The sequence below is a fragment of the Xenopus laevis genome, chromosome 2S, assembly GCF_017654675.1.
Source record: "Xenopus laevis strain J_2021 chromosome 2S, Xenopus_laevis_v10.1, whole genome shotgun sequence".
Classification (NCBI taxonomy): domain Eukaryota; kingdom Metazoa; phylum Chordata; class Amphibia; order Anura; family Pipidae; genus Xenopus; species Xenopus laevis.
Genome location: NC_054374.1, coordinates 103,158,798 through 103,172,516, shown reverse-complemented (window position 1 = coordinate 103,172,516; position 13,719 = coordinate 103,158,798). Strand labels below are relative to the sequence as shown.

General features: G+C 38.0%; 1 protein-coding gene across 1 annotated transcript in view; it reads right to left on the bottom strand.

The window, feature by feature from the left end:
• Window positions 1–13,719, bottom strand: part of rasa3.S (RAS p21 protein activator 3 S homeolog) — a 96,481-nt gene that overhangs the window by 44,311 nt on the left and 38,451 nt on the right. Inside the window, exons 3-4 of the mRNA XM_018249795.2 lie at window positions 13,052–13,155; window positions 5,526–5,620 (exon numbers count right to left, since the gene is read on the bottom strand). Coding sequence (XP_018105284.1) covers window positions 5,526–5,620; window positions 13,052–13,155 — 199 coding nt within the window. The remainder of the gene's footprint in view (window positions 1–5,525; window positions 5,621–13,051; window positions 13,156–13,719) is intronic.

The following is a 13,719-nucleotide window of genomic DNA, read 5'->3' as shown; positions in this document are numbered from 1 at the left end:
AAGCAACAAAGTAGACAGATAGCAGATGTTGTACTTGGGAATCATTTGAAGATTCATTAGTCATTTCCTGGTGCTCTCAATGGAAAAACTCACCACCTCCAAGCTGCACACAAGCTCACTGTCTCACACAAGGGCCATTCCATTCTGATAAAATGCAGGGAATCAAACTTGTTGCCTGCTTAAAGGAGATACTGTTCCCTGTATCTCCTTTATTAAACCTCACTGAAGCTGCTTTGCCAGGAAACAGGTAAAACGATTAACTTGTGCCTTTCCTCCGGCTTTCCTGAGTCTCGGACATTATTATGAGTGATGGGGTGTTCTGGGAATGTGGGTAATAATCCACTAACATCCATTCAACTTTATTCATTGGCTGTGACAATGTAACACTCCCAATGGTGACCAAAGCCTTCTTCTAAGAATGAAGATACAACACCCAATTCTAAATGTATTCTGACTGGAATGTTTTACACAGAAATAATACATTACTATTAGGTATTCCACAAAGAGCAGACATACAGCAATTCCCAACTACTGAAACCACATTATATTACTGGAGGTATAATGTGACTTGAGGTATTTCCCAAAGTGTTCTAATATAAAGAGGCCTTTCCCAAGGGCAGCATGTGAGACGGGGTGACTAAGGACTTGGTTATACATGCAGTCACAGGCTTGCTGCCCCTCTATGCTGTAACCTGTACTAGTTTGCTTTTTAAATCTGCAGGTGACAGATTACATTTCAACTGCTCTAGTAATATAAAGAAAGAAGGAAGGAAGCAGTAAGGAAAGAAAAAAAAACATGCGCATAAAAACATGATCTAAGCAATGAAACAGAACAATGTTGGATAAATACATTTTACTGGTTGGATTTACATGCATTCTTAATTAAAATTCGTAAATTCTTAGTTCTTAATATATACAGTATATATATTAAGGGAGAAAAAAAGGCCACTGCAAAGTGCAAGGAGAGAACACTCTCACAGGGTTAATGGAAACAGTAGGAAAAAGGTCTGCTATTCTCTAGCAAGGAACATATTGGGATTTCAAGGATACCACACATGTATATAAACAATAAGCTCCCATGTGTAATAAAAAGAACTACATTTTCCAGGTGCCCTTAGCAAGAAGGTATAGTAAAATATTGTACCGTGAACCTCTGAAGTTATATAAATTGCCTAAAATAAGCAGCTTCTCATCTGTACAGGTATGGGACCTGTTATCCAGAATGTTCAGGGCCTGTTATCCAGAATGCTCTGGGCCTGGGGATTTCCGGATAACAGATCTTTCCATAATTTGGATCTTCATTTACTTAAAAATAATGTAAACATTAAATAAACCCAGCAGGCTGGTTTTGCCTCCAATAAGGATTACTTATATCTTAGTCTGGATCAAGTAATAGGAACTGTTTTATGATTACAGAGAAAAAGGAAACCATTTTTAAAAATTTGGATTATTTGGATAAAATGGAGTTTATGGGAGACCATCATTCTGTAATTTGGAATTTTCTTGGACAATGGGTTTCCGGATACCGCATACCTGTACTATTATCCAAGCTATTTTAACTACACGATTAAATTTCTGCGTAAGCAATTTAAGCAATTCTTAAAAAGTAAGCAATTCTGTGTAAAGGTGGCCATACACGGATAGATCCGCTCGTTTGGCGATGTCGCCAAACGAGCGGATCTCCCTCCGATATGCCCACCTTGAGGTGGGCAATATCGGGCTGATCCGATCGTGGGCCCTAGGGCCCAACGATCGGATCCTAGCGTTCGCCAAACGGGCGGTCGGATCGCGGGACTGCATCAACTAACAGATGCGGCCGCGATCCGACGGGATTTTTAATCCCATCCGATCGAGATCTGGCCGACTTTCGGCCAGATCTCGATCGGGGAAGCCCGTCGGGGGCCCCCATACACGGGCCAATAAGCTGCCGACACGGTCTGTCGGCAGCTTTTATCGGCCCGTGTATGGCCACCTTAAGACGTTAGCAATAAAAATGACTGTACTGTATTTATCACTAGCAACTAAAGAGAAATATACCTTAATGACAAATAATGAATTTCTCCCTGAATGTAACATATGCAAATAAATTACTGTATGCACATAAATACATTTTATGTATCTCTGCAGAGCTGCCATATTGATTCATAAAATAATACATAATACATAACATGGTTCCTTTCACGGTCATGCTTTTATTTATGGCCTACATTTCAGACTATACAATACACACAAACTGGAATCACAGCTGCTGTGTGGCATACACTTAGGCAGGTACATGTATAGAGGTAATACTATAAAAAGTAATTTATCCCAGTTTAGGAGTGTACCTAACATAGTTGTACAGGGTTATCAGTCGCATGGAACACGTTTGTACTGAAATTATAAATCTTTAATCAGTTACAAAGAGTACAATATATTTCTGGCATTGGTTGGACTGTATGTACACTGGAAGAAGTTGTGGGCAGACTTTCTTTTATTCCTAAATATAGCCATTTAGTCAGCCAAACAGTATTTGTATGGTTTGAGCATGTGCCAGCAGATACTGACTATTATCTCACCAATAATGGGAGTTTCCCAGTGCTAAACAGTCCAACTTTTTTAAGGCTACAACATTGTTCACATGTTAAGAAAAGATTTTTTTTTTATATGACCAATCTTTTTGCCCCCCCCCCAAACAAATTGTATATATGTTGTTGCATTAGGTACTGACTTGGGCTTTGGGTTAATTCACAAACATGGGGAAATATGTCCAGTGCAGGAAACCACAGCAACTAGTCATAAAAACATGTCCATTTGGTTGCTTAATGGGCTTTCAATGGCTAAGCAATTAGCCTCCCACACAGCACACACATGGAAAGGAGAAACAGCTATCCAAGAAGATAAGGACTCAGTTATTACTACATCTCAATCTGGAGACCCTGTTTTAAAGCTTCTTGTGACCTTGAACAAGTGTCCATCTCCTGGTGTCTCAGGACACACAGAAAGCCCACAGATGGCTGGACTGAATACAGTAAAGCCCAGGGAGGAAACACTATAGAACCATTGTTAAAGGAAAACTATACCCCCCAAACAATGTAGGTCTCTATTAAAAGATCCTGAGTAAAACAGCTCATGTATAAAACCCTGCTTCATGTAAATGAACCATTATTATAATAATAAACTTTTTTAGTAGTATGTGCCATTGGGTAATCATAAATAGAAAATTGCCATTTTAAAAAATAAGGGCCGCCTCCTGAGATCGTAAGATTCACTGTGCACACATACAAACCACATGTAAGGTCACAAGAGCCAATTAACAGACAGAGTTCTGCCTTTTGCTTCCTCACTTCTTCCTGTTACAGTTAGTGTTGTAGTATTTCTGGTCAGGTGATCTCTGAGGCAGCACAGATAGAGTCACGAAATGGTGGTTCAAGGCAAGAGATGTAAAAGCGAAATATTTATGTAAATATATATTCCAATTTGATAAGATTCTTTAATATGTCATTCAATTTGACATAAACTATCTGTTGCTTAAGTATTCATTTTGGGGGTATAGTTTTCCTTTAATAAGTCTAGAGCCGCAAATCTTTTAGCCTCAAATGCTTTATGGAAAATAGCCTGCTTGCCCAGAGCTGACTCAGACAGTAACATCTGGTTCTATATCAGTGAAGTGCTCACCAATTTCATAAACTCAATCCTATAACGTGGATTACAAAATGCACCAAGTGACCTAAAATTACAGAGAGGAGCCTTCCTTTCAAAATTTTCTTTCTATTGTACTATAGCATGCATGGCATCCAAAAGCAACTAGTGCATATTAGATTGTTCTCTAGTTTTAGTCTGGGAAAGCAATTAAGCGAAACTGGTTGATATCTGTGGTCTATGTAGCAATCCTGCGATGATGGTTGAATTTTTTTTCCTCAAATTTAGGGCCATGGCTCACAGGGCATTTAGATGTGAAGCTCTGTGCATACTGTGCTTACCCTGTGACTGATGATCAAAAAAACAAGTGGGAGATCACAGTCATTTCACATGTTAATGTGCAATAGTCTATTGTTTACCATAACCCTTAGAAAGTTAAGAAAAGTGATAATAAGCAAACACTAGCATTTATTTTTCAGACAGGCAATACAGTTAAGAGTACCTGATTGCATTTAGTTTGTTCTGTAAGTGGCAATAAGTTTGGTGTTTAATTCACTAAAGCACCTGTGTAAATAGCAGGCTTCTAACAATATCAAGTCATGCCTGCAGCTTAACCACAAGAGTACTTCCAATTAATTTTACCTTACAAGATTACCATGCAGGGAGTGAAACAGTTTCCCAGTGCTTCTTACTGCACACAACATGAGAGCTTACAAGAAACACACTACTTTAACCTGACAAGACCTTTTCTTACGGGCCTAGGTTCACACTAGACATCTTTATCCCATTTATGCTTAAGCCCACAAAGGCTACTTAAACCAGACAGTCTGAAGAAAAATTATATGATATATGCATCCAGAGATACATATACTAGAGATACCTAGAGCAGTTAAAATAAAAACTTCATCACAATTCACCTGGAGTTCCATGGACTTAGCACATAAATACTATTAAATATTTTTATTTTTCTGTCTGATTCCATGGACTGAAAAAAAAAGATAATGTACCTGCATCAGATCTGCATTAGCTGTACGCATTTAAAAGCAAGACTCCAGTGATACACCATAACAGCAGCAAATCATTCCTGAATATTCTTTTAAATTGTTGATAACAATGTATTAATATAATCGGACGCTCAAATGAAACGGGATGATGCAGAAAATTACACAGTGGTGTTCAGTTCTTTAATTATACACAGCGACTAGTGCTCATGATTTTTAGTCTTGTCCACCATGTCATATGTTTAAAGCAGAAGAAATCAAAGGCTTTCTGTGTCTCACATGTACCTTAAGAGAGCCAACATGCAATTAAGGGCAAACCTAAAGTTTCTCTCTTGCTAAGTTTACTATTTATACACACAGAAAATTACACAGAAGTCTTTGGCCTACTGAAAGCCTGTAATTTTGGCATAATACAATCTGTGATCATGTTATTTCAGGCAACTGCAGATAGCCAGATAAGAAGTTGGGGTGCCTGAGGTGGGTTAAACGAAAAACAGACATTATTTCCTTTTGTATAAACTTTCTCACAAGACTATACCTACTCTTTGCATCATCTTTCATTTTCACTCTATAGCTTAGATGCACCGTTTGGTGCAGAGGTCAGTAATTGGGAAGAAACATTTATCAGCTCTACAATATTTCAAAGGCTTTTATGGGATATTTAAGGTCCCTTTTCATTTTTGCTAAAGGGAACAATATATGTGTTAGCGAAAAGAAGGTTTTACCCATTTGTAAAACCTTTGAAATTTATGCACAAAGATGGGAAACTGTTTCAGTAGGGTACTACATGACTGATGGAACGCCAGATACTGTATGTATTTAAGAACACGCAAGAGCAGTGACAGCACAAACCTTCAACCTCTCTGGGCATGGTCACCCAATAATTCATTACAGAAAACTCACCTGAACCTCTGAATCAGCATCGACATGTTGAACCTGGAACCAAGTGTCCCTGTTGTTGTACTGCTGCAGATCTTCCTTTAAAATTGAGACTTTGCCTAGAAACATATGAAGATGGAGAATCAGTAAGTTTGTATAAATAAGAAACTTAAGCCTTTCTGATAAATCTGAAATTTGGTTTAATGACTCTGTAAACCACAACACAAGATGACTAGGATTCCAAAATGGAGCATTTTTAAATATCTTGCATGACACAGTAAAACCACTGCTGTCTTTGGCCCATAGCAAGATCATTTGGGAACAAGACATTTTCCATAAACATATTGCAGTTGTTTATAAGTTGAAGTCCCAGTGGCTTTCCCTATTGTTCCTGGGCCCCCAAGCAATTGTAGGTTTATGTCCTCTATAGTTTCATCAGTTAATTTAGGAAAACGGTTTATGAATTTGTAGGATAGCAGCTGTGGCTGGAGAATAAAAATTCAACTTTTTAGTTCAACCTTTAATTCTAGTAAAACATACCTAAATTATCTTTCTTAGGTGCAGACAAGGCTTTGTGGCCAAAAATATTGGAGCTATATGCTTGTTATTGTGGGGAAACACCAAACAAAACGTAACCAGCATGTGTGCACAATTTTGACTGCAACAAATTAAACAACAAATGCCTCTAAAGACTAGCAAACTTGTTCAACATTCTTCATTATACTTTTTCTGTACTGTGTCAGTATTTATGCCACTTAGAGGTTGAAGTGTGAGAGCAAGTATATACAAAGTTCTGCAAAATCTGGCATACCAAATTGTGGAGTGGGGGGGTACACCTAAATACAACTCTCAACATTTACATTTTCCATCAGAATTCACTAAGAATTGATGTTTTTAATAATATTGGAAAATATTTACTCGATAGCAATAATTGTATGCAGATATTTACAATACAGCGTGGGGCTTCTTTTGCCAAACCCAGTTTTGTTACTGCTGTAAATAAACCTCAACTCAAGTAAATAAATCTAGCTTGCACCACTAACCCTTCTGAGACAATAAGGGTCTGGTATAGCAGCTGTGGAACCAGAACAGTGGAAAGTAAAATACACAATAACTTTTAGCCATTGTTTGCTGTCATTACTTGTTCATAATTGTCTTGGGAACCCCATGCAAACAATAATGCTTTTGGCAACTGTAACGTCCAACTTTTTGTCAACACACAATGAAAGGAACTCACATTAAGAGAGGCAATTATAGAATTTGTTTCTGCAATTACTAAGCACTACTATTTTTAGATTAAATTGCACAGTGACTAGGGATTACATGGATATTATATTCAATTTCCATCAGGTTTTACCATTGCATTTTTTTACATTGTTAAACTATGTCATTTCCAAGTATTTTACTCTCTTTCAATATTATTAACGGTAAACCCCACACAGGAGATTTTGCCATCCCAATTTTGAGTCACAATAATATGAAGTCTAGTACAGGTATGGGATCAGTTATTCAGAGACGCATTAACCCCATAATTCTGGGAATATCATCCTCCACAGACTCCAGTTTAATCAAATAAATCCATTTTTATTTATTTTTTCCTTTTTCTCTATATATTACATTCTAACAAAGATATAATTGAGCCTCATTGGAGACTAAACAATCCAATTAGGTTTATTTAATGTTTTTAGTAGCCTTAAGGTATGGGGATCCAAATTACAGAAAGACCCTTATCCAGAAAGCCCCCAGTCCAGAGCATTCTGAATAACAGATCCCATACCTGTAGTAACCATTTATAAATTAGTAGCAAAGCCACACAATGGCGGTTTGGGCAGTACAATCTTGTAACAAGATGTTACCCACGCATATTTCTGGGCCCCTGCACAACCTGGAAAAAGTGATAATTGCTGTCAATAATTAAATAATAATTGCTGTGGTAATCACCACTAAAAAAAAAAGATAGTACTATTTATCTGTTACATTGCAACAGGAGAGTTGAACAGAAATATTTAAAGGACACAGAGGTATTGTTTTGGCCACATTACATGCTCCCTTCTGGACCAATTATACAGTATAATGTACAGCAGGTGTTTCTGGATCATGCAGCATTTGCCTTATTAACCTTGACAGAATACAAATGCTTCTTGGCAATGGTAAATCTGGTAAATTCTCAATACATGACTGATGTAGTCAAGAGCAGAACTGATCACTTACATCATTACTAACAGACTTTATTTACCAACTGGCTGTGTAAATATAAATGTTCTACACCAAAGATTACTGAAAAACAGTGTTATCTATTAAACAAATGCTTACAAGGGATAAATATTTTGTACACTTAAGGGCAGAGACACAGGAGGCAATTCGGGGGAGATCAGTCACCCGGCGACAAATCTCCTCTTCTTCGGGGCGACTGATCTGGCCAAACTGCCCCCCCCTGCCTTCTCGCCAGCTAGAATGAAAATCGCCGGAGGCATGGCACTTGGAGCTATTCTTGGAGGAAACTTCGGGCGACTTCAGAAAAACTGCAGTTTGGGAGATTAGTCACCTTGAAGAAGAGGAGATTTGTCACCTAATCTCCCCGAATTGCAGCATGTGTGTCTCTGCCCTTAGACACACAGAGCTACTAGTAGCAGCTACTTTTTGTGGCTACAAAATACCCTGCCATAACAATACTGCTAAAACATACGTAGTGTCTTAGTAGAGCCAATTTTAACTAATGTCTACTTCAGTGGTGTCTGACTTCTGTGGTAGCGAGGGCCAGAATTTTTCTGGCCTACTTGGTGGAGGGCCAATAATGGAAGCCAGTGTTGACCACTCCCAGTTTTTAAACCACACCCATATTAAACCACACTCATGTTACTAAAACCATGTCCACATTAATGGTAGCAGACAAAAAAGCCAAATGGTTGGTTCTCACTGCAGGGCTATCACTCATATGTGAAAAAAGTTAAGTCATATTAAGACATACCCTTAAATCCATATGCCTCATCCACCCCTGGGGATAACACAGCACCCCCCCAGCACATGATTAAATACCTTAGGGACCTTTAACAATAATTTTAAAATGCTAATAAACCCCCAGAACAAACACCAGGCTTATGTTCCACAGGCAGAGCAGGGCACACCCAAGGAGCATAGGGCAGGTAGACATATAGGAGCAAGGAGCATAGGGCAGGCATAATATGGCACAAACAGGGAGAATAGGGAAGGCAGAGTATGGCACACCCAATGAGCATAGGGTGGGCAGAGTACGGCACACCCAATGAAAATAGGGCAGGCAGAGTATGGCACACCCAGGGAGCATAGGACAGGCAGAGAATGGCACACCCAAGGAGAATAGGGCAGGCAGAGTATGGCACACCCAGGGAGCAAAGGGAAGGCAGAGTATGGCACACACACAGGGAGTATAGGACAAGCAGAGTATGGCACACCCAAGAAGCATAGGACAGGCAGAGTATGGCACACACAGGGAGCATAGGGAAGGCAGAATAGAGCAGGAGACAGGTAAACCTATCAGGACCACTCTAAGATGTACTGCATACAATGACACAATGCTGGTGCCCCTCCAGCCGTTTGTATGAGTGTGAACAGGTTAACAATATGGGCAGTTTCAGTCTGGGTCTCAGGTGTGAACAGTACAGGGCTTTACGGGTGTGAACATGTGTGAACAATGCAGATGATTACCGTATGAATTTAAAGTGTAAACAATGCAGGAACCAGTTAATTTCTGTAGTCATACCTTTCAAAGCACATGGTAGGACACAGCAGGCAGACTTTCATGAGGGGGGCTACACAAGGAGGGCCGTCCTGGTTTATTTTGTAGTCATGACAAGTAGCTGCTACTAGTAGCTCTGTGTGTCTTCGCCCTAAAGCCTTAGCAGTACAGCCTACAGAAAGACTATTTTACCTATATAAGTCACTCCACAGATCTGTATCACTGTATAAAGCAAGTGTTGCCAAGTGCAGCCAGCAAACCTATACGTTAATCAAAAGTATAGGTGAATTACATTGCTAAAGAATAGTTAATCTGCAGCAGCAGGAATCCTCTGCTTACTATCAATCTACCTGAGTTCATTTGAGGATATCCTACACATATCTTGTTTATTAAGATATCGTGTTGTAATTTAAAAAAAATGGTTACAATTAAATTAATGTAAGGGACTTTTATAAAAGGGTAATTTGTTGAAAAATAAATTGTGCACATGAAAATAAGAGGTTTGAGTTTTGTAACATAGAAATACAAACAATTAAATGAGGTAAATAAAGCAGCCCCCAGTAACCAATTGCTGAGAAGGCAAACAAGGTAAAACCACTGACTGGAAAAATGTCTAGAAAAAAAGCATTTTTAGTTGGCTGGTGAGCTATGGGTCACAACAAGACCTAGTTAAGGCCTCCTGCACCAATACAAACCTAATGTTGTGCTACTTGCGGATTACACACAATTGATGTGTTTATGTATGTCAACTTATGTCCTGACATGTGCCTTACCTTCCTTTGAAGCTTAAATCTGTGGCTCCCAACATGCCATTTCATCTTATACATATAATATATGTGTGTGTGTATGTGTATGCACAGTATTGTACTTTGCTCTACCATACAATTATATCCAAACAAGTGAACAGTATAGAGAACCTTGGAGTTAATATGCTAGTGTGTCTGTTTGCTACAAGCAAAGTGAAAATATTTAAGTGATTCTTGCTAAGAGATGCAAGAACAGGATCCACATATTATACATGTCCTGCAAAATATGGATTAATCCTATTTGTTCGCATTAGTACAGTTGTGTAATTAAAGAATCAGCACCATAAAGCCTGTGTCAGGAGTCTTAGAATAGTCGCAGTGATAGGAATGGTGTTAGCAGCTGCTTACCATTGTAATAGAAACCCTCAGGAAAAGGATCAGGAGGTGTGAATGACTTCATCTTCCTGCCAGCAATCCAAGAGAATGCCAGGAGGAAGGCTTTTATACAAGAGGATGTACTGTTATGTATGTATGTCTATTTTTACTTCTTTAGAGAAATAGCATAGTATTCTATAAGTGCACAACATATGCAGCCTACAAACCCTGGATGGTAGTACAAAAAAAAAAAAACTGTATGTATATCCCACTCTTTGGGGTGGTGAGATCTATTACTAAGGTGAACATGAGAAGTAAAGAATTAGAGCAATTTAACAAGTTTCAGTTACTAGTTTCCTAGCAATTAATATAGAACAGGGGCCCCCAACCTTTTTTGGCCCGGGGACCAAAAAAAGAGCCACATTTTTTCCAAGGACCAGGGGGGTCGGAGAGGGAGGAGTCGGTGTCCAGTTCGGCACGCCACATGAATTGTGCAGCGGCCCAGTTGAGCACTGTCCGCGGCCTGGTTCTGGGCCGTGGCTAGGCGGTTGGGGACCCCTGATATAGAGGACAATGAGCCTGTACTCCAGGACCACATAGTAAAAACAGCAGAAAGCCACAGGCAAGCTGCTTTTATAAAAGTCGCAGAACTGTAAGCGGACTTGTACCTACCCCTAAAATATTTTAGGCTGTTTATTATTCTGTATAGCATACAATATACCCCTCCTAATGCCCCTGCAGGTTAAATTTGCTGTGTCCTCCATATAATACATGAGAAGAAGACCCTGCTCAAACTCTCACTACTATGCACATCTCCCAGCATGACAGTGACACAACTGCTCACCTTCACCCTCAAAATCAACGCTGCACCTCCACCCTAAAAATCTTCATAAGGATTTTTTATTGTTGTGCCACATCGCCAGCGCCACAAGCATCAGTTATCCCTTTGACTGCCTTTCATTTATAGAAGCTGTTGAAATATTCAACATTTCCAATTTCCTCAGTCCCATCTTTTTAAATTATAAAGCCATACTTATAAAAGATTTATTGAAAATGTATTAGAAAAGAGAAATCTAAGAGCACCCACTGCTCGGACATAAGTGGCCATAGCAAAGCTCTGTATCTGTCCCTATGTTAAAAATTTCTCTTCTGACTTCAGAACACTGTTCATATGTATGTAGTTTACAAAATGGCGCATTGGAAAATGCACATCGTGTACATTACAAAGTTATAAAGAAGCCTCAAAGAGGTTTTTATAATTATATAATAGAATACACTAATGTTGGCCCACGTGTAGCAGCCATTTAGCAGATGTCATTTACTGCAAGATTTGGGCTACTGCACCTGGGCAAACTTAATGAATTTTATAATGTATGAAGGATAGCTCTGATGTCTAATAAGGAATTAAATAAGAAAAGTTCTAAGTAAAAGGACAGGAGCATATTTATAAAAGTGTAAAATAAAGTACGGAAAAAAACAGCATTATGTGAAAAAAACAGCATAATTAATATGAGGAAAAAGAGCATAGATGTCAAAAGTAAAAACTTACATAGAAATCTGTCCAAGTCAAGAAAACTTGGAAGAAGCTGTGTAAAGAATAAGATCAATTTTACTGACTAAACATGTTTCCAAGCAAGTTCACTATTTGCACTAGACTTTTCAAGCATGCTTTGCTGTACTTCTCAGTTTTAAAAATATTACAGTATGTCATTTTACACCAAATGGAAAATTAAATACACATTTTTCTATAAGCAAAGTAAACAGCCACACTGAATGGTACATAATTAAGATCAACTTATCATGACACGGAATACTTGGCTTTTGTATGAAGCATTAGGCATATCCATGGAAGTGTGCCTATTACACGAGTAGTAACACTACTACTATATGTAGGGAACACTGCTAACTTTAAGAGAGACTTACTTGTTCTCAGTAATCTAATTCTGGTACAGGTATGGGATCCATAATACAGAAAGTATGGGACCCAAATCTTCCTAGAGGTTCTTTCTGTAATTTGGATCACCATACTTAAAACGTTGAAAAACAGGAATAGGACTGTTTTGTCATCAACATGGTTTTTCGATTCAATTATTATTATTATTATTTTTTTTTTTAACATCAAGGACAAGGAAACTTAAAAAAACTAAAATAGTTTGCTTTAAAGGACTTTAAATCGGGGCTTTATAGATAATGGATTCATGTATAATAGATTCCCTACCTGTACCTGCATTTTATCTTGCTTTACTGTTAAATGTGCTTATTTACGTTTTTTAGCATGGATGCAAAAAAACATAACACTTAAACCAAGTAGTAAATTTACGGCAAGGGTTCTGGACTGGACTAATACAGATGTTTCAAACTATACAGGCTACGACAGTGGATTTGGGCAACCTGAACAGCAATTCAGTTTATTTGTTATGCTGTATTCTCCTGGAACACTACGGTAGGATCTAACAACTCAATGCTAAGATAATATTAAATATATAATGGGTTACTTTTTAGCCATCCTAAACAAGATGTCATACAAAATGGCAGTGTAAATCCCATGGCACATACTAGTCAATATTTAACTGGGAATGCATAGGTTAAACAAAGAAGCTGCACAATTTAAGTAATAATTTTGTAAAAGCTCTTTAAATAGTTTGTCATCCAGGATTACAATGAATTGCCTTTCCAAGGGTGGATATCTCCATTACAATAATTAAGGTACTTACCCATGATTGAATCCCTCCGAAAAACATCTCGGTCAAATATGTAAAAGGATAAATGGCGAAAACTTCGAGGGATCTCACAGTAAAAGTCTTCTCCATAGAAAGGACTGGGGGGAACCAAAAACAAAGCAAGTCTTTTATTAGAACATTGAATTCCTCCAATTCTTTGTGATGCATGGAGACAATGGATAACTGGCAATTAATAGGAAGAGGGAGTTCATCCCAATGTCCTAAATTAAAGGGGATGTAAACCCAAAAATAAAACATTTCCTAATGCAAGAAAATTAAATTCTAAGCAAGTCTTTAAAAATGTAAATGTTTTGAACTTATTTGTAAATGTAATTACAATGTAAAGGCATATGTTCCTGAGCTGTCTCTTGAAACAAAGCTGCTTAGAATTGCAATTTCTTTCATTAAACTTTGTTTTTTTTGTTTGTTTTTTTTTACATTTAGAGACATGGTTATTTATTTATTTTTTCAATCAAGCAATAATGGTACTTAACACTAGGAAAAACATCCATCCCTTTAGATTTAACAAGCTCTTTTCCTAATTTCAAAGACCACCCTTAACTTGCAATAAGTTAAACACCTATCTACACCTATAAGTGTTGGACACAGGCTTTAAAAAGTTGACAATTTTGCAAGCAGAGCACTTACCAACCCCCTCATTA